Here is a 21,262-nt window from a genome sequence, read left to right on the forward strand (position 1 = left end):
CTCAATTGATAAAGGCAAATATGATGCTGCAGCATATCAGAATTTTCCTTATTATTTCATCTAGTGATTTTTTTTTTTTTACAATTTATGAGTTAAGTGTTTGGTCTCTGAAGTATCAGATGTGAAAAAATGCCTATCACAAATTTACAAAGCCAAAGGCCACATCATGTTTTTTTCTCCCAGCAACAGTTTAAAATCCTGTTCAATTTAAAATGTTGAAACTAAAGGAAAAATATGGACTCCTTATATTAACACACTGGCATTTTGCCTGACTATTTATTAATTAATTGATTGACTAATTGACTGACCGAGTAATCTTTTCAGCTCTACTAAAAAACTAAATTTTGCTTCGTTTTGTTAATATAAACAATAGCATATTCACAAATCTTAGCTTTGAAATAATTTTCAGTCACATGAAACAAAATAGCCTCACGTTAGAGCCATGTGGTACAAAGTCCTGTCAACCCTCTTTGTTATGTCCAGCTACTACATTTCCCATAGTTCCTCGGTGAGTGGCCGCTGAGCTGGATGACAGCTATCCGGCGCCGAAACACCGATAGACACCCAGACGAAAGAGCCATGGCGGCCACGGGTGGAGGGAAAATTAGAAGCAGGAGATATCATATCGCCTCTAAACCCTATGCCAAGAGTAAACAGGTAAAACGTATGAAACTTTTCGTGTTAACAGCCTGTGTCGAGGACGTTGCGGTTGTTACAGTCCCGTCACGTCTTAGCTGTTGTTATTGTTTTGTGTGGGAGACATTTCATGGCCTGCTGTTAGCGCTCGTGGCCTCCACGCGCTGCTAGCATGTTGAGGAAATGCTACTGAGCTGGCTTTCATGTTAGCAAAATCTGACGGGCTTGACAGGTCAAATCACGGCTCGGTGAGCCATTTAGAGTAGTTAACCAGTATTTGGTAAAGTGCAAGCGCGCAAATGGCGCTTTGGGATGACCAGCGTTAGCTCTATTAGCGAGTTCTTAGCTGCTAGCTAAGTTAGCAGAAAGCAAGGAAGTAGAATTCTAAGTATTAGCTGATGTAGCCAGTGCTAGCTAGCAGGCTAGCACTGGCGAGCAATGCATTGTTGTCCTCGGTTCTTAAGTTTAGAGCAATCACACCCTGCACAATAGTGACGTGGTCGTTTTGTTCAAAATCATACACGTCCAATGAAATGTTTAGCCGCCGTTCATACGGTCAATTTTTAAGATTGAGTGTGTGGCCTGTCGGGAATCATCTTGGCTGTTAGGCTAGCAAACGTTAGCCAAATCTCAGCCAGTTGAATTGCGCAGGAAGCATTGCCTGATTGGGAACCCACATGGTTGCCTGAATGGATTCACTTGCCGCCTGGACATCAGCTAATGTTGGCTTTAAACTCGCTCCATAATGTTAACAGTGGACAAAACGTGTCTTGACTGATACATGGCAGATGAGTAGATCTATTTTGTCATAAGGGAAAATATTCCAGTGAAATATTAACTAAAGGTTGTTATTTAAATCAGTTTATTGGTGTATTCTCCGACTGTAGGGGGTATTTCTAGGCAACTGGAAAGCTTACTGTATAAATTATGTTAGGGTGTTTCTTTGACAACAGACTGAAAATTAAAAGTTATATCAGCAGCCGATCCTTAACACCAGATAAATGTCATCAAGTATTTATGCTCATTTTAATATGTAAAGTTAGTAAACAAGATTTAGTGTGATATATATTGTTTATGGCTCACATTGGTTATACACTGATATACTGTGTACAATTTAGGCAAGCTTATAAAGTTTCAAAACCAGGTCAGTTATACAGTCACATAGTTTTAATATAGTAATTTATACAAAACAGCTTTACTAGTCCAATTTTTTTCAGATTTTGTATTTGTTAGTCATTTTTGGTTTTGCACTGTGTCAGACTTATTAGTCTACCTGCATTGATACATACTGGGTTAAAAAAAATGCTAGAAACATCATTCAGTATAACATGATACAGTTCACCAGCAGCAAAAACTACGACTCCTAAAATAATTCTTAAGTTTAATCAGTCTTGCTTTAAAGCTGTTATATAGGAATACTTCACCCCAAAATGATCATTTATATATCAATTTTTCTCTTACCTTGAAGAAAAATGTATTTTTCTCTCATGCCTCAGGTGAACAAATAATCCAAAAATACCAGACATTGTTGATTAATCAAAGTAAACAGGGAAAAAGTTTAACAACTATACCAAAACATTTGTTTACAGACTCTTACACAACTCATGCAGTGTTGTCCAAGTCTCATGTATCCAGCTGTATGCTCAGTGCTTCCAAAACACGTTTCATTGCCTTCTCTTCAGACCCTTTCAAATCAGACTGAAAGTGAAAGCACTACATATCACTAAAAACTAAAGGTTGTGATTTAGTGCAGAACTGATGTTTTACACTGTAATAATAATTGTACTTCAGTGAAGCTAATCAGTTGTCAACTCAGTGAATATTGGTTTCATTGATTTGTCATATAAATGCTGCTGACTTGGCATGTAGTATTAGTTTTAAATTCTTTGCGCCATATGCCTCCTCATCAACAACCAGCATTTTTGATTATAAGATGTTAACTATGAATTATATATAATTTCGATCGAGTGTTGAAATAAAGAGAGAGATTGACTGGAAAAATGCATCCATGCCAACAACAAATAAACAGAAAAACATGAACTTGTGAACTTGTTATATTTAGTTTAAATAAATACAAATGTTAGCTGAAAAGTATCTCATTCCACATAGGACTCATGAAAGCATCTTTTTATGCTGATATATTTGGGTAAATGGCAATTAAGTTGGAAGTTTTTGCAGTCCATACAAACGTGTGTATGCTAAAGTCAGCCAAAAATGATGATTATCCAAATTTTGTGTACAGTTGTCCTTAAAAGATGGGTTCCGTTTTTCTTCAATAGCTCGATTTACACAACACTGCAGGTTCAAAAGCAGACAGAGCATGATAAGACATGTAATGTTGCACCATCGCTGCCTTGATTCACCTCACAGCGTGTGGGATTGCTTGGTTAAGAATGGAAGTCTTTCTTGCCAATACTTACCTCATTTCATGATACAATGTAATAATACAGCTGACTTAAAGATCCTAACAGATGTAAGAGTACATGTTCATCACCTTTGTTTATGTCAAAAGCTGGATGCACCGAAACATACAATTTACATTTACAATCAAAATCATTCTGTGTTTTGGTTCAGTATGATACCTTTTAGAAAGAGCAGTGGCAGTCAACCACAGGTCACTTAGTCACATGACCCTGTCAACAGCAGAAATGAGGCACCCTTAAATCCTTATAACAATAGCCTATGTAGTGCTAAGTAAAACAGCACCGTGGTGGGCATTACACTTGCTCTTGACTAGTTTAAGTTTTGTACAAAGGTTGAATTGCAGAGTGGCCCACAGGTGTATTTCGTAGATAAGCAGCAGAGAAGAGGCACACATGGCTCTTATCAGGCGTTGAAGGCGACCGTGGATTAGGCAGCATGCACATGGAGTGATACACCAGCTAGCTAGCCCTTATCTAAACCTTCCCACACTAAATCTACCTTCTTTCACAAGACCACAGGACAGCATAGCCATATTCTGAAGACCTCTAAATACAGTCACATTTGTTTATGTTTATTTGTTAGGATCCCTAACAGCTTTTTAAAAACAGGGATGCATGATAATATTGGAACGTCATCGGTATAGGCAGATGTTGTCTAAAATGTTTGATACCTGAGACGTTTATTAGTGAATAACATTAATATATATGATGTTTGGGCATTTGAGTGTGCAAGAATGAATACAGTCTTAAATAACATTCAGTTTAGTTTACAGCAAAAACTACAAATTCCCAAATGCACAGCATCATATAGTCACATATGATATTCCTCTGTGTTTCTGTGTTTGCTCTTTCAGCATTGATTTCTGATCACCGAGCAAAGGTCCAAAGAAATTGTTTTATCAATAAAACCTGTCATATTTATCAAAGCACCAAGCACCAAATTCACCAACAAACTGTCATATTCTGCTGTCCAATTCACCTTTCCTTTAACACGTCAATGCATTCATAGATTTTAGATTTTGTTTCTGGCTATGTCGTCCTCTCCTACTTCAACTCCAAAACTGCTCCATCCATTGGGGACATAATTCATAAAACAGACCATGAGTAATGAAGCATTTAATAATGCTGATATATTCAACGACTGGAGCAAATTTTGGTCAAGGCACAAAGTGCAATGGCATTTTCACAACTTTTTAAACAGTGTGCTGCCAACATTACTCCTTTTGCAAATCCATTCAGAAATAGAGGTAATATTTCAATTAGCCAGACCTGGAAATGTAAAGGACTCTTTTTCACTTAATTGTTCCAACTTATTGATTTCTTTTTCACAAAAGGACTTTTTTAGACAATTAATTCTTAGAAATTGTTGCTTAGTTTGTAAATGTGGTGTAGGAAGCACGACTCATCCTTATTGAGTGGAATTCATCTAGACCTACAGTGCAGACCAGCGTCACAGCTTCACAGAAGCATACACAGCGCCTGACCCAGTTTCACACTGTCATACTTAGCTTGTGTTTTGCTTTGCACTGGGGAGGACTAACTGCTTCTGATTGCAAGTGCGGCTGTGCAGCCGATTCAAATAGTAAAAGGCAGTGTAGATTGCTGTATTTTGTGCGGCTGTTGTACATTATTCAAAAAAGGATTTAAAAACAAACTATGTGGAACTGCTTTGCCACAAATTAATTATATTTTTGAACAGTATGCATATAGGCATTTTATGTTCTCTGCGTTTGTAGTTTAAAAACGAACTGGCAAGATTCCTCTAGCAAAATATATATATATATTTTATATTTTATATGCAGTGTTGTTTTACACCCGTTGACTTTTATCCAATGCTGATTCTCAAGGGAATTTTCTAATAGGAGGCCACAAATAATGGCCTGAGTGCATGGTACTTTGTGTTGTCTCTATGCATTCATCTGTGTCCCTCACTCATTTCATCCCTCTGTTCATGGCTTCCTCTCCCTCTCATGTTTTTATCAGCAACAGTCAGGCCTCATCAGTCGAGTGACAGACACAGTTAAGAGCATCGTTCCTTCCTGGCTGCAGAAATACTTCAAGAATGAAGACGCTCCTGAAGGAGGAGGGGCTGTACTGGGGACGGACCAGAACTGCCAGCCACCTCCTCCGCCTCCTCCAAATGGCAGCGAAGAGGGACCTCCTCCCCTTGATGGACGTGACTCACCAGAGCCAAGCACCAGTAACACAGGTGAGGGACTCAGTTGGTCTTTGCACATCTCATACAGAAGATAAACGTGAAGATTCCTTGCATGCAAATTGGGTCTAAACATATTTCTGCGAGACAGCTCTTTTCCGTCGTCAACTATACCACCATGCTCACCTGTGACTTCCATCTCAATCACACAGAGCCCTCAACCAGCCGGGCGTCTCTGAACTTCCAGGAGTATGTGCTTTCTCGACCTCCTCTGAGTCGTTCCCACCTCCACTTTGCCCCGCTGGATATCTCCTCCCCGACCCTGGGGGCCTCCAGCAGCCTCTTCTCCCAACCCTCCACCTCCTCAGCTCCTGGACCCTTTTCCACGGGTTTCTCCTTGGTCAAAGAAATCAAGGACAACCTCTCGCAGCACGAAGATGATAACATCTCCACCACTAGCGGCTTCTCCTCCCGCGCCTCAGACAAAGGTAAAAGCAGAGCGTTTAAGCAAAAAGTCTCTATAGGTATAGTTGGAACATTCCAAATCATAAAGATGTGGGGTGTACAGAGTCAAAATCTAAAGGCAAATTTTTGCCGTCTATGGCTGCTAGAGGTTCGAAACTACAGGTTGGCAAAATATCCGGAGTTTTTTGTGTCATGTAGCTCACCTTGTAACTGTAAGAAAATAAATGAAAGTCCTCGTGATCAATTCCGGTTCTTAGTAATGTATTTAGAAGGGATGCATGAGTTTGAAGTTGTCGTTTTTAAATCTGCAACTGACAGAAAAGATATTTCAGCATTGATACAAGGAATTAAATAGCTTCTTCCGATGAATAGGACCATTTGGAACCAGTTCTTAATTCCCATCCTTACTCTGGAAGATGTTTTATATCTATTGCAAAATGTTATTTTGCATCCTGTTTTCACTTCGCAAATGCAAGAAAAGAACTGTGTACAAAACAAAGGTCCTTGAATACGTTACTAGCACACTTAATGGAACTGAGACATTGTCAATGTTATCAGTTTCTCCTGTGCTTCTCTTACTATGACAAGTCAAAATGTCTGCTGCAATGCTCATTTTGTTTATTTGCAAAAAAATACACTCTTTCCGTGTGATGATCCAGTATCTTTTTTTTAATTGTCTAAGCCTATTAACTGAAGTTTTAAGGTGTAATTGGTTAACTGTTAGTGTTGCAGCAGGTAGAGGCTGTTTTTGGCTATATACTAACGTAAAATGAAGTTACGAATCTTTAAAATGGTCTGACAATTTTTAAATATCTTTCTTTGTTTTTTTTATCTCCTATACAGATGTCCCCACTTCCAAAACAGCATCACTTCCCCAACTTTGGTCCCCAGAGACGGACAGAACACACTCTGGGCCTCAGCATGCCCAGTCCAGTATGAAAAGGCCTGCTTTTAACCTGTCTGTATTTGGAACGTCCTCCAATGTGAGTATCAGTAGCCACTTTGACACAGCCTGTTCAAGGCTCAAATGCTGCGCTGTTGTTTTGTCTTGTCGTTACATTGCATTTGCAGAATATGCACAGCTAGCTAAAGCACCTCAGCAACTCATCACATTAGACATCGACACTGTTGTGTTGCATGTTGCACCTTGTTTAACTTGTGTGACATGTACGTTTACTTTTCATGTTCATGGCAGCTTGCCAGACACTCAGTCTAGCCAAATCATAACAGCTAGACGGTTTTAGTGGATATTCTCACTCAGATTTCTGCCAACACTTCTCTATATTTAACCCCATTGGATGGTAATATATTTACATCTTCTCAGAAAAAATATATTTGACATGACTTTATTAGCAGAAGAAAACAGCTGGCTTTTTAAAGGAAATGAGACTGAAATATTAATGAATATTAAACAGATTGCAGGATGTTTTTGCAGATTTACTTTAGACACTGTTTTGTTTATCTACTTAACCCAGCATTCCAGTATTTCAAGCATATCTGTAAAAAATGAATGAGCTGATGTTTGAGAATGCCATTCATCAGCTATACATACACAAGTAATTTCACTTCCAATGTCAATCCTAATGTAATCTGATTTTAACCTTCTCTCTTCCAGTCATCATTAAACAGCACAGTGCTAAACTCTAGCCAGCTTGGAGATTCACCCTTCTACCCTGGGAAGACCATGTACGGTGGAGCAGCTGCAGTCAGGAGCTCTCGTACTCGTCCTGGAACACCATACCAGGTGAGTTAGTGAGAACTGTACAGTCTAGAAATTTAAAGTTTTGATAAATAACTTCATATGGTAAGTTAGGTTTAACACATTAGTTATAACCAGTCTGCACTGACATTAAGTGTTCTGGTTATTAAAGTATAGCAGCCTTTGCAGGGTGAGCACTAACATTAGAGTTAACTCTATTTCTGGTTTTGCTGGTCCCGTCTGGTATATGAGCTTGGACCTCTTTGATTTTAGGCAGGCTGAACAGGTTATATTTATATTTATTATATTATATATTTTATATATATTTATATTGTGTTTACAAACGGACAAACTGAGTCACTCGTGTCTTACAGGCTGTGTGCAATTAACTGCTGAGCAACATGGAGATCAGATTTCAATAGACGTGGGAGGGGGGAAGAGCGGTGCACCTTGTGTTTGTTTACTAGAAAGTTCATTCATATTTTGTTGGGTGGCCTAAGACTAAGGTGGCAACTGGCTGAATAGAGATTGCAAGGGAACTGAAAGTTTCTGGTAAATGACCATCGCTAGTAACAACCTACTCACTGTCAGCTGCATTGTATGTCATTTCCAGTAAATACCACAATAAAACGTGTTTCTCTTTAGAAAGTGTAAACATCAGAAGATAGAAAGTACTCACCATCTTTTAAAGGCGTTATGCCACTAGTCTTGAGTGCACGGCTGATATTCATGTGAGTGGTGTAGATGACGTAGAATACATGCATATTTAACAGATTTATGTAGACAGAGAGCTTCAAACTCTACATTGTGCTACATTAGTTGGACACTCATTTGCTGTTAGGAGACAGTTTCATTTTGTTCCAATAGGGAGCGGCTGTTGAGTCAAGTGCGAAACCAAATGACAAAATCCAGTATACCAGTTTGGGGTTTGACTTAATGTCAAACTGGTCTGAAAATGTTTACACTGTCCCAGTCCTAACTGGCATCATATTATGAATGTGACTGCAGTGTGAATATTACTTATTTAATTGGACTCATCTACCCGTAGGCCCCAGTCAGGAGACAGATCAAGGTCAAGCCTGCTGGCGCTCAGCCCTGTGGAGTGACCAGCGCCACAGCCAGACGTATCCTGCAGTCTTTGGAGCGCATGTCGAGCCCGCTGGCTGTAAGTATGGACACGCCATCATCTCTTCTGTACAAACTTAATTTCATCTCAAAGTGATTATTGACATTTTGCCAATGATCATGTTAATGTAAACCTTGCAATTCTCATTTTTCCTCAACAGGATGCCAGGAGAATCCCAGCAGCAGCTTCATCCCCCCTGTCAGCAGTAGGGGCTTTTAATATATTTACAAATATTCCAAGCATTTATTTGCATTGATACATTTTCTTGTGCATTAATGTTTTATGAGCCACCAAACATGAGACACACCAAAACATGAGAAAAGCATGGAAATATTATTCTCAAATGTCGTTAAAGGAGGGTTTTTTTTCCTTTGCAGTCAATGGACGGCACAAATCTAGATGTTTCACCTTTCCACTCGAAAAAGAAACGTGTAAGTACAGATTTTCAAATATCCTCATGCCTTGTTTGGCAAAAAAACGTGTGTAGCCCTGTTTTTTTTTTTATAGATTTTTTGATAACCGTCATACAGTGTTTGTCCCTGTATGACCTTTAACTTACACCATGTGTACACCCACCAAACTTCAGCTGTGTCTTCTGTCCAGTGTGTGTCCAGTTTAGCACAAGACTTAGTGATCAACAGGGATGTCATTGTACAAACCCAGCAGCACTTGTTATGTTGTGTCCTCCTGTCATTTCCTGTCCTACTGTCTGTTGACCTTGTTTACACCAGTTAACAGGATTCTCCTCGGCTCAGACACAGCTGTTCACCACTGTGTGTGTGTGTGTGTGTGTGTGTGTGTGTGTGTGTGTGTGTGTGTGTGTGTGTGTGTGTGTGTGTGTGTGTGTGTGTGTGTGTGTGTGTGTTGTGTGTGTGTTGTTCTTTTCAAGTGCTTGTGAGTAAAAGTGCACTGGACTCTGATGTATTTGGCTCGTGAAAGTGCCCGTATTCGTGTGAAGTGTGTTAAGAGTAGTCCATTGTTAAATCGTGCCAGCTCTGGACCGACTTGTCCTCAGTAATAGCTGTCAGGCATTCCCAGCTGCGACAGCTGCTTTGTAAACCCTAACAATGGTGAATTGACCCTCACAGGTCTAAAACAAGAAAGCCCACTGTGTAACTGAGCCTTTCAAGGCAGACTGTAGCTTTGGGGTTTTACCTTAGAAAACCTTGAAGGTCATGGAGCGGACATTGAATTGTTTGCCGTGGTCATTTGACTAGTTATTTACTCACTTATTTAATTAGTTCTTTGGTCGAGAAAATGGCACTCATCCTCAAATATCTTAATTTGTCTAAAAGCCCAAGATTTTTTGTTAATTGTCACTGGGTAAAGAACTAGAATATAGTTATTTTCAAGAAACTGTAATCAGAGATTTTTTTCTCATTCTTGAAAAATTACTCAAACCTATTAATCGATTAGCAAATTAGTTGTCGATCAATTTAGTAGTTGACAACTAGTCGATTAATCGTTGCGACAGTGACAACACACTTCAGTAGGGCGGTAAAGTGTGTCACACTCCTTAGTTTGACATAATAATGAATAGATTCTGTTTTGCAAATCTCTAGAGATGTTGCTGTTTACGTTCTGGGACACAGTTTCATGTTGGAGTTTGGAGGAGAAAACTGCTATGGCCATGTTCATTAAATAGAAGTAGTATGCAGATGTAATGGTGTGAGTTTTGTGGAATGAAGACATAAGCTATATCAAACACAAAAAGTTTAGTCTTAGTTGATTCCAATTTTTCTCCTTTGTCTATACTGTACCACTATTTCTGTAATTCAGATGGATTCCAGCCTCCCACCAGTGCAGAAGCTTGTGGTTCCTGCTGCAGTGTCAGTGTCAGGAAACCGCTCCGTGTCCTTCAGGCCTACTTTGACTCCTGGAGGAGTGAGCCGAACTCTGGACAGGACCCCAAGAGAGACGGTCAGAAACTCACTGCTGTGTTATTTTAGTCCATAACATTGTTGCACTACATTAAAACAGAGCCTAATTCAAACTTGATGCTAAATTTGTTGCTGTTGTGTTTCCTTAGCCCACAAGACAATCACCGCAACCACCTGAAGCAACCGCAGGTCCATCTCAAAGGTAAAACAGGGTCACCTGAATTGATGAGACAAGACACTGAATCAAAACATTCCTATTTTTGGTCTCACATTTTATTTTGTTTGGCTGCCACAACGCTCTCTGTACGTTATATTGCTTTACTTACTTAACCTGTTCCTGTTTGTTCCTCTACTACCAGCACAATGGGTTCCAGTAGCTCAGCCTATCCTCTGTCCAGCACACCTGCAGCCAGCAGTGTGGGCTCTGGAGGGGGCAAGATAAAGCGAGAGAGGACCAGTACACGGCCTTCCTCTAAACGCCCTGAAGAGGAAGAGGTAAAGGCTTTGCATCAGAAAATCTAAAGGCTCTGTATCCATGAACACTATGAATAGCAAAGTACATTATTCACTTAATCGATTTGATACACACACAGCTTTGTAAAAAAGTGGTAAGAAAGAGGTGTTCAAACGTTTATATCAGGGCCATGTCAGATGTGGTCGACTGAAAGGTCATAAATCCAGATCAGTGCCATGGTGCATTCAGATTGATGTCATCATGGGTTGGATTTATCACACTATCAGTCTGAAAGATGCAGTATTTGGAAAATGCAGACAGTGATATTCATGCTTGTTTTTTTGTTTTTTTTAATTTAGGTGGCTGAGGTACCGGACCTACCAACCATTTCACTTCCCATCAGCACCATGCCAACTTTCAGCTTCTCCTCCCCTCTTCCACCTCTCACCACTTCCACCACCATCAGCATTACCCCAACTCTCACGCCCGTGACTCCAGTTAAGGAAACAGTCACAAATAAGGTCTGTCTCATTCTGTTACAATGCTACTGAAAGTCTAATGGTTAACATTATTTATGCATTTTACTGATTTTCATGTTGGGTGTTTTTTCCAGGAGCCACCAACGGCCTCAACACCTCCCTGTGTACCTTTTACATTTTCCTCCCCTATTGTCAAAGCAACTGCTGCTAGTCCCCCTTCCTTTTCCCCCTCAGTAAGTAAAACATTTGTCTCTTAAAGGCTAACTCTGGTATTTTTCAACCCGGACCTCATTTTCCCATTTGGAGACAACAGTTTTTTAAATTGGTCCAGTATTGGTAAAACTGTCTGCAATGTAATATTAATAGGCAATTGCTACAAAAGTAGACCTTTTGTTAGAGAGGGAAATGCTGGGCAAAAACACACAAAAAATCTTTAAAAAAGAGGCATGTCCTCTCTTTTTACTCAGACACAGCGCTAAAATTGCATCAAACCCACCAGATTTCATTTACATAAACAGTCATTTTAGTGTGTGTAGAGACTGCATATATCGGTGTAAATTTAAAGTTTTATTTCAACCAAACTGGAGTTTGACAAACTATTTTTTTGTGAGTTTTATCTTTATTTTGTTTCTTTAAATGAGCTGTGTTTATTGATGAATAGAGGTTTTTAAATGAAGTCTGGTTGGTTTGGTGATAGGGATATCAGGGCTGTTTTTGGTTAAACAAAAGGATCTTATTCTTAATAACAACAATTTATCTCTTTAGGAATCCTTTCCATAATGTTCACAGGTGATTTAAATAATAATCTGAGCCTGTCAGGGGCAAAATCAAATAGTTTTAATGGATATAAATTGACGCTGGGTGAATGGCTATTAACTTTACATCACATTCTCTTTTCCTGCTGCCAGCTGCAGCAGTATCACTCCATACTGGACCTCTTTCATTAAATCTGATACAAAAACTTGGGAAGATAGGGTCCAGGTTGAAAAATATGTTAACCTTCAATAATGATTGCTAATCAATTAGATAGGCAACTGTTTACAACAGTAACATTGATAGAAATTGTTTTTTTCCTGTTTGTAGGCTGGATTCACTTTCAGTGCACCTGTAGCAATGTTAGGTCCCTCCATGTCAAACGGGAAGATGGCTTCTCCTATCGTGGCAGCAGGTGAGAGAGTTTTTTATACAGTTGGCATGATGCTGATTTTGTGTATTTCCTGAAAGAACTGGAGGTCACGTTTTATTTTTGTGTTTTCTACAGTGAAGTCAGCAACAAGCAAAAGCACAGAAGATTTTGAAGGACCTTTCAAACCAGCCAAGACCCTGAAGCAGGGCAGTGTGCTGGATCTTCTCAAGGCACCTGGTTAGAATCAGTTATACATCTACAGTGTTTGTTTTAAATGGTTTACAACATTGTTCACAGTCTTAATCCTTTACTCTTTTTGTGTAGGCTTTGCCTCTCCTGTTGCTCAGACTTCCCCAGTCCCGGACAACGCTCTGCTGCAGACCTCCACAGAGTCCACAGCCCCCATCTCCACCACCACAACCACCTCCTCCCTCTCTTCAACAGGGTTTGCAGATGTGTTCAAAGCCCCACCAGGCTGGAGCTGTGATGTCTGCATGGTGCAGAACAAACCATCAGACACCAAGTGTGTTTGCTGTATGGCCCCACAGCCCAGCTCCTCCTCATCTAAACTTATGGACAGTAAACCGTCAGCCGCCACCTCGGCTGGGCCAGACAGCAACAGCACGAGCACCACATCCACCACTACAACCACAGCAGGTTTTGGCACAATGTTCTCCCAACCTGCAGGAACTTGGGACTGTGATACGTGTCTTGTTATAAACAAACCTGATGCAGTAAAATGTGTGGCCTGTGAAACGGCCAAACCTGGGACGGGGCTTAAACCCTCACTGACTCTTCCTTCTGCCTTCTCAGCTGTTAAGACTGTATCCACACCCACAGCCCCCATTTCTACAGGGTTCACTGGATTTGGCGACAAGTTCAAAAAGCCCGAGGGTGCGTGGGAGTGTGACACGTGTTTGGTAGAAAACAAGGCAGAGGACACAAAGTGTGTGGCCTGCACGAGCCCTAAACCAGGTAATGAGTCCAACCATGATAGTGTTGGTATTTGATTTCTGCAATGTACTGAATCTTTGGTTTGTTTTTCAAAGTTCACATCCATTAACTGTCATTGATTTAAAAGCATCTTAAAAGTAATTTTTAGTTCAGTGAAGCATCTTTCTTTTTTTTTATCCTCACAGGAGCTTCAGCTGCAGCCTCTTCTTCAGCCAGCAGTGCTCCAGTGATTGGGTTGGGAGACATGTTCAAGAAGCCTGAGGGTGCCTGGGAGTGTGACGTCTGTCTTGTACAAAATAAGGCTGCTGATGTGCAGTGTGTTGCCTGTCAGACAGCCAAACCTGGAGCTAACGTGGAGCCCAAAGGTAACAAGAGCAGCCCACAAGTTTTTGCATCGACAGTTTACAAGGAAATGACCTCAAACGCCAAACGTTGCTCACATTTTCATATTTTTTTGCATCGCATTACACTGTCAAAATAGAGAAACCTGAGACTATTGCTATACAACCTGTTGGTTGGTTGTCCAGTACTTTTGAGGGTACTAGCCGTATTACGTTGGTAGCACCAAGTACCGGTAGCATTGTCAGTACCTGAGAGCACGTCTGGGTGATCAGGGCAAGTTGAGATGAGAGCTGGAAGTGCTTCAAAGCCTAAAAGCCAGCGACAGGGCTCTGAGCCCATCAACAAGCTCTGCTGAGGTTCAACTTCAGACAGGAAGTGGAAGCACCCCAAAGGAGGGAAGTTCTCCAGTGAGCCAAAACTATCACTGCACCAATGATTTGCTGCAATAGTTTTGGCATCTGGTCTCTTTTCTTTTCTATATATTGTTTTAGTAATAGCCTAGTATCACTGCTAGATGAGCAGACGCGCACACAGACAGAGAACGACCAAAGTTCTACTTCTGAGTAAAAAAAAAAAAAAAAAAGAGAGAGAAAAGGGGCAGAATTGCTTTATAGTCCCTTACGTCACCCCTGCAGCATTTATGAAAATAAAATGTTTGTTATTACAGAGAAAGTAAGGTGCAGAAAAACAGTTATTGTTGGATACTGGTATCGCACTGTAACAACCTGCACTTAATCCATGCTTTGAAAGTTTTTTGAATTTTGTTTTATCCTTTGTTTCTCTTCAGCTTTTGGTTCGTCTTTTGGTTCATCAGCTGGTGGGACTTCAGGCTCTAGTTCTGGAGGTTTTAAGTTTGGTACATCAGACAGCACCTCGGGATCTGGATCTGGAGGTTTTAAGTTTGGCACATCTGACAGTACATCAGGATCTGCATCTGGAGGTTTTAAGTTTGGCACGTCAGACAGTACCTCAATCAAGTTTGGGGGCTCATTGACAGACTCCTCCTCTACATCGTCAGGTGGATTCAAATTTGGAGTCCAATTTGGAAACTCCTCATCAGAAACCACTTCTAAAGACAATTCTGCCTCATCAGGGTTCAAATTTGGCAGCTCATCCGAGGGCTTTAAATTTGGGACTTCCTCTTGTGATGACAAAAAGTCAGACCAACCTGCTGCAGGTTCTGGGTTTAAGTTTGGAACCAGCGGTGGTATAGCGTTTGGAACTGGATCATCTAGCACAGACTCCTCTAAGGGCGGCTTCAGCTTTGGACTCTCGAAACCTGAAGAGAAAACATCAGAAACACCCACCTCATCCTCTGTTAGTTTCATTTCTCCTGCTCCCTCTCAAGAGAAAAGTGACAGTGCAGCATCAAATGACACCACATCCACAAACACCAACTCAACCACCACTGCAACCACCACCACTGGGTCTGTATTTGGGAGACTAGGCGAGCCAAGTTTGGCAACCACTACGCCACAAGGCGGCTCCACGTTTGGGTCCTTGCAGGCTGACAAAGAGCCAGCTGCTCCCACGTTTACCTTTGGGAAGCCGGAGGAAAAGAAGGAAGCCGCAGCCTCCTCTGCTCCATCTGCCTTCCTCTTCGGTGCTGCTAGTAAAGATGCAGATGCTGCACCAGCACCGGCCACCTCAGGAGGTTTTTCCTTCAGCAAGCCTAGTGCTCCAACAGAACAACCTCCACCCACGTTTAATTTTGGCAAGCCAGCAGACAAGATCGAAGCATCTACTGCAGAGGCCCCGAAGCCCTCTTTTACCTTTGGACAAAGTGCTTCAGGTGAGAGAAAGTTTGGACTGTCGTAATTATTTTGTGAATGCCATACCTTCTGTTTATATATAATCCCTTGATGAATTTATTCTTTTGTGAGTTTTTTCAAATTCTCATTACCATGAAGGAAAATTTGGTTTTTGTACCGTTTGCGCTTGGTTTCAGTCACCAAATAGCTGATGAGAATTGGGTGACACAACAGCATCACAAACATCCTGTTGTAAATGCCTAAACCATCAGTTCATCTGTGTCAAATTTTTCTTTTGACTGAGGTGGCCTTGAAGGCCTCCAACCCCAAAAATGCTCTAGTGGAGCTGCTCAAAAGCTAACAGATCAGACTGAAGTTATAGTGAGCAAGTTTGAATTTTTCATGAGGCTTGTTTAAAAAAAGAGCATTAATCTTTCCAGAGTAAATTGGGAAATTAAGGTAAACCCACCAGCTGTCTGTTGAAGTGTTGTATAGGGCAACAGCAGTGTTAAGTATAGTAGGTTAAAGTTGCAGCAGATGTGGACAGTCTTGCCAAAACTCTAACAAATGAGACTCAGTTCCAGTTGAAGGGAATCTATTATGGTCATTTTAAGGGTTCTTGTGTTTTGGATTTCTGCTCGAACATGTTTACATGTCTTTGTGTTCTAAAAACAGTTGATGTGCTGGAACACCTGTATTCACCATGTCTGAGACCCTTGTTTCAGCAAGCATTTATCTCTCTAACCCCCCCTCTCAAAGAAGCCCAATCTGCTCTGATGGATTGCTTCTCCAGGTCTTCCAAATCTGTGCTCTTGGTGTTTCTGCACCATAATAAATAGTGGTGCTGTCTTCTATGTAAAATCACCAGTAAAAGGCTCTTAATCAAATTCTCACAACAGCACGTTCCAGTGGGAATATGATGCAAAATTGTGAAGAATTAACAACATCAGCAACCAAGATTACAAGTTTCCATGACATTTGTATGTAGCCACAAGTAGCAGTGAAGGCTTAGTAAAGCAAACACTTGCAGTAGTATGCCAGGAGCATATGATCATATTACGAAATCTGTGTAAACAGATTGCAGCTTGCAGCCAAAGCAGAAAAAAAATCTTGGAAACCGTATACAGAACAGTGTGAAGCTTGAGGTTTTTGCTCACAGAGACTACTTATACGTACAGTAACAACAGTATTTGAAACTTTTTGGCCAAGTTGATTATGAACATCAGACATTGTAACATTATATATCTGACAGAAATAAGGAAAAGCATAAACTTTCCAAGTATTGTCAAAATATTTAAGCAAAAACTATTTGAATACTCCATCAATTTAGCACTTTCATAAATGTTAGATTTGGGAGAGGGGTCAAAAACAAAGTAGTAGATGCCCAGGTTTATATAAAATACATAAAAATGTGTTGTCCTCAAGCTTAACCTAATATAACCTTGATAAAAATATCTTCTGCTTAGCCAAAGAGGACAGTAAGCATGTCCCCAGTATATTCTGTCACCAGTAAACTTTTAAATACAAAATCGAAGGGCTGTTCTTTAACCACTGCACTTCACTGCACATCCTAATCAACTTAATTTTCCCCTGACAGATTCGTCTGTTGCTCCAAAACCAGCATTTTCCTTTATGGCTACTAATCCCACCAGTGCCATTGACTCTACCACCTCGTCATCCACCGCCCCGACCTCCAGTCTGTTCGGCACCACCACCAGCAGCAGCAGCAGCAGCAGCAGCAGCAGCAGCAGCAGCACCACCTCCACTCAGGCTCCCGCTCCCTCTGCAGCTCCCAGCACTTTCATGTTCGGTCAGCCTGCTGCGACCTCCAGTGACGCTCCTCCAGCTACAGCCTTTGTCTTCGGCCAGAGTCAGGACAGCCAGCCGTCTGCCCCGTCAGCTGCTCCTCTGAACTCTACTCCGGCCCCGGCCCCAGCTCAGCCCTTCATCTTCGGTGCTCCTGCCAGTGCTGCTCCTCCTGCTGCTGCTTCTGCTCCATCATTCGGCTTCGGAGCAGCAGCACCCCCTGCTGCCTCATCTTCAGGTCTGTGTTTGTTAATGGCGTTTGTCTCAGATGAGTATGATCTTGATGTCCATTTGAGACTTCAGCAACAACAATGAAACATTCATATACAATATTATTAAATATTTATTTTATATTTAGAATCCGTACATGTATTGATTTCTTTGGTTCTTTCTTTTTCACCAACAGCTCCATCTGCAGCTCCGTCTCCATTTGCATTTAACACGGCCACTTCTGGTGGATTCGGGGCCAGCCAGACTCCATCATTCGGTTCATCCTTTGGATCTCCCTTCACAGCCACACCTTCCCAGCCCCCAGCCTTCGGAGCCAAACCAAACGCCACCCCTGTCTTTGGACAGCAGACAAACTCTACTCCTGTATTTGGGGCGGCTGCTAATTCTGCACCAGGTGGGTGACTGTAATGCTAAAGTCGTTTTTCCTCTCAGGGTGTACATTGTGCTAAAGGCTTGTGATCCTTATCTTATGAATGTGTGTTCAAACCTGCTTTTCATCAGGTGGAGGCTTTCAGTTTGGAGGAGCCAGTGCATTTGGAGCCACAAACAACACCTCAGGAGGCGTGTTTACCTTTGGAGCGGGTTCAGCACCTTCTCCTGTCCCGCCTGCCAACCCCTCCATCGCACCCCAGTCAGGACCAGCTGGTGGTGGATTCAACTTTTCACAACCCCCTGCTTTTAACATTGGGTAAGTTGCTTTTCCGCAATTTCAGTTTTGTTAACAAGAGACTGGAGAATTACACAATAAGTGATAAGAAAACTTGTTATTGTTAACTAAAACGAAACAAAAATTAGGTGTAAAAAATATTTTATTGAACTGAAATAAAGATCTAAAACAAGGGCTATGACGGTTTTGTTTTGATGCTGATATTAATGAGAATGTAATTTTGCTCTTCCAGGTCAACAAAATCCTTCACCGCCTCTCCTGCTGGACAGCAAGCGATTGCTGGGCGCAAGATCAAGACAGCGGTGCGGCGCAGGAAGTAGGGCCCTGTGGACTCGACTATTAGATGAATTGACTTTGACTTGACTGTATCCCCACTGAAGGCTGAATCAAGTCCTGGAAGGTCAGCGAGGCAAACACTGATATTGCTTGACGTGTGAACAAGGGCGGAGGCCTGGCACCACTGTGTGCTCAGGAGGAGGGGGGGGGGGGGTTTTAGCTGTAGACTGGGCTGATTATTCAGAGGTTTTCACACATAGACCCGAGCCGTTAATATGTGAGACTAATCCCACTGGACTTCACATCAAAAAAAACTGTTGACTGAACAATGACACTGACTTAAAAAACAACAATCAAGCAAGGACCCCTGCTCAACACGATGAAACAAGACAGTCATATCTATATTTTCAACACCGGCAAATGTCTGCTTGACTTTAGGCATGACTTTTTGTAATAAAATTACAAAGGCAAAAACTGCAAAATCTAAAGAGTTGCGAGTGTACACAAAATCTTATTAATTAGTATGGGTGATCAGGTTATGAGCTGTGATATGCAGAGAGGTAGTGAGAGCTGTGCGGCGAATCTCCAGTGGTTATCCTAAAAACTATTTAGACTGCTCCTCTTACAGGAAGATGCCACTGGAGATGTAGCCATGGTGTCAGTGCAGTGTGCTGTATGTACAGGGATGAGCGTGTAATCTTTGTGGTGAATGCAGCGTGCTTGTTTTTTTTCTCCCCCTCTTATGTACAGACTTGAGGTGTGTTTGGTTCATTTGTACATGCTGAGGTTGCGTGTCGGTGTGCGTATGAAAACTGAACGACAGAGTTATCGCCTGGGCCGCTAGTTAGCGCCGCCACAGGTGAGCAAGCAAATGAATGTTAAAACTAATACAAGGGGAGGAAGGAAGGAGGGTGAGGGTGGGAGAGGGGAAAACGTATCCATGCACTGTGGAGGACGGACCGGGCCGGAGGCGTACGCCAAGGTTCAACTCCTTTAGGACTTTGTAAATGCATAGTTTCCAAACTCTGTTACATGTTTGATTCTTTGACCTCTCTGGTTCGCTCCACTACTCTGCTTTTTGTGCCGTCTTGTCTCTCTCTCCTTTCCTCCTTCATCCTGAGTCCTTACATTCTCCCTTTACCTCTCTCTGCCTCTCCCTCTTTATTCTCTCTCTCTCTCTCTCTCTCTCTCTTAATTGGCCTTTGAATATTATTATAAAAACATGTAAATAGTGATGTTTTCTTTTTTTTAATCTGTGAAGTTGAATTTTTTTGTGTTACCAACTCCGCATTCAGCATTTTTGTCTTTAGAATTTATTATGTAAATTCTTATATTCAAAGTTGCCCGAATCCATTTAAAAGGAGCTTAAATGCAAATTGGAGAGCCTTTAATGACTAAAGGTATATTGGCTTTTCTGATCCACTTTTGTTTGGACCAAAACCAGTATTGTACAAAGTATTAAGTATATATTTTTCTATTGCGTGTTTAAATGGACAAGGGTGACTTTGGATGATAAGGAAGTCAGTTTAATTTTAAAGCCATGATTATTACTGGATGAGTGATAAAATTAAAACCATGGGTAATTACCATCAATAAAACTATAAAAATTACTCATGTTTTGTGTTTATCTTTTCATGCCAGATTAGATCTCAGCAGATGAATTGGCTTGCTGATATTAATGTATTACAGATATGTGCACATTTTATTGCCGGGTTCCCGTGGATCCTAAAAAAGTCTAAAAAAGTTATTGAATTTCTTAATATAAAAATAAGGCCTTAATTTGAAGTCTTTCAAAAGTCTTAAAAATGTTAAGAAAGAGGAATAGGATTTTATGAATTGTTTTTTTTTCTGATTTTACAAAATAATTGGTAGCATGTTTCTTTTTTCTTTTATTATACCTAATGCTTGTTGCATAAATGTCACACTGACCAGAATAGTGGATTCACTAACATTCATTTTTGTTTATTGTCTTTTCAATCTCACATTACAGTGTAGACCAGATTGAAATTTTGTTGCATTTGGCTCATTATAATGCAGGATAAAAACAGCAAGACTGTAGTGCAGATAAAAACAGCAAGTATTTACATAAAAAGTGCAAACATAAATAGGTGTCACAAGAAACTACATATAAAAGTACTATATAGGATATAAGTTATTATTGCATATGTGTATTTTTATGTATTTTGTGTATTTTTATATTACACTGTCCAATGAGGCAGTCCTGTGTGGGTGTGTGAAGGGGGATGGAGGGGTCATTGACTGATTGAGTGTAACAGGCTTGTGGCCTTTGGGAAGAAGCTGTTGCAGAACCTGGCTGTACTGCTTCGAAGGCTGCGGGAACCTCTTTCCAGAGTTTAGCAGCGAGAACAGTCCACAGTGGGGGTGTGAGGTGATGTTGTGAGTCCTGGTCAGGCAGCGTTTCTTTGCAACATTTTGGATGGGAGGAAGTGATTTTTCCGCTGTCCTCACCACCCTCTGCTGGGACTTCCAGTCAGAGGCACTGCAGGTTCAGCCCAGACAGATGCAGCTGATCAGGATGCTCTCTATAGGACCTCTGTAGGAGGTGGTGAGAATTGGAGGGGGGAGGTGTACTGTCTTCATCCGGCGCAGAAAGTGCATGCGCTGCTGACCTCTCTTTACAAGAGCTCCGGTGTAATGGGACCAGGTCAGAGTGTCTGTTATCTGTTATCTGTGTGCCCTGGACGCCTTGGGGAAGTGAAAATCCAATAAAAAATTGCTACTTAATAAGATTTTACAGCATTGCTGAAACCCATATGAGTGTGGGTGTATTT

The 21,262-nt window shown here is 41.1% G+C and overlaps 1 protein-coding gene across 1 annotated transcript; it reads left to right on the top strand.

The window, feature by feature from the left end:
* Nucleotides 1-515: 515 nt before the first annotated feature.
* nup153 (nucleoporin 153) lies at nt 516-20,080 on the top strand. The gene is made up of 22 exons (XM_042506237.2): nt 516-657; nt 5,043-5,268; nt 5,427-5,702; nt 6,523-6,662; nt 7,295-7,423; nt 8,427-8,543; nt 8,665-8,709; nt 8,882-8,935; nt 10,284-10,424; nt 10,534-10,586; nt 10,744-10,879; nt 11,198-11,359; nt 11,452-11,550; nt 12,401-12,485; nt 12,579-12,680; nt 12,768-13,418; nt 13,583-13,762; nt 14,527-15,531; nt 17,088-17,534; nt 17,703-17,921; nt 18,029-18,215; nt 18,427-20,080. Exons 1-22 carry the CDS (start codon nt 529-531, stop codon nt 18,512-18,514), a joined length of 4,671 nt encoding a protein of 1,556 aa, XP_042362171.2. The 5' UTR covers nt 516-528; the 3' UTR covers nt 18,515-20,080.
* The last annotated feature ends 1,182 nt before the right edge of the window (nt 20,081-21,262 follow it).

Source organism: Plectropomus leopardus, chromosome 17, assembly GCF_026936395.1.
Source record: "Plectropomus leopardus strain MGB_pleo_1.0 chromosome 17, ASM2693639v1, whole genome shotgun sequence".
Taxonomy (NCBI): domain Eukaryota; kingdom Metazoa; phylum Chordata; class Actinopteri; order Perciformes; family Serranidae; genus Plectropomus; species Plectropomus leopardus.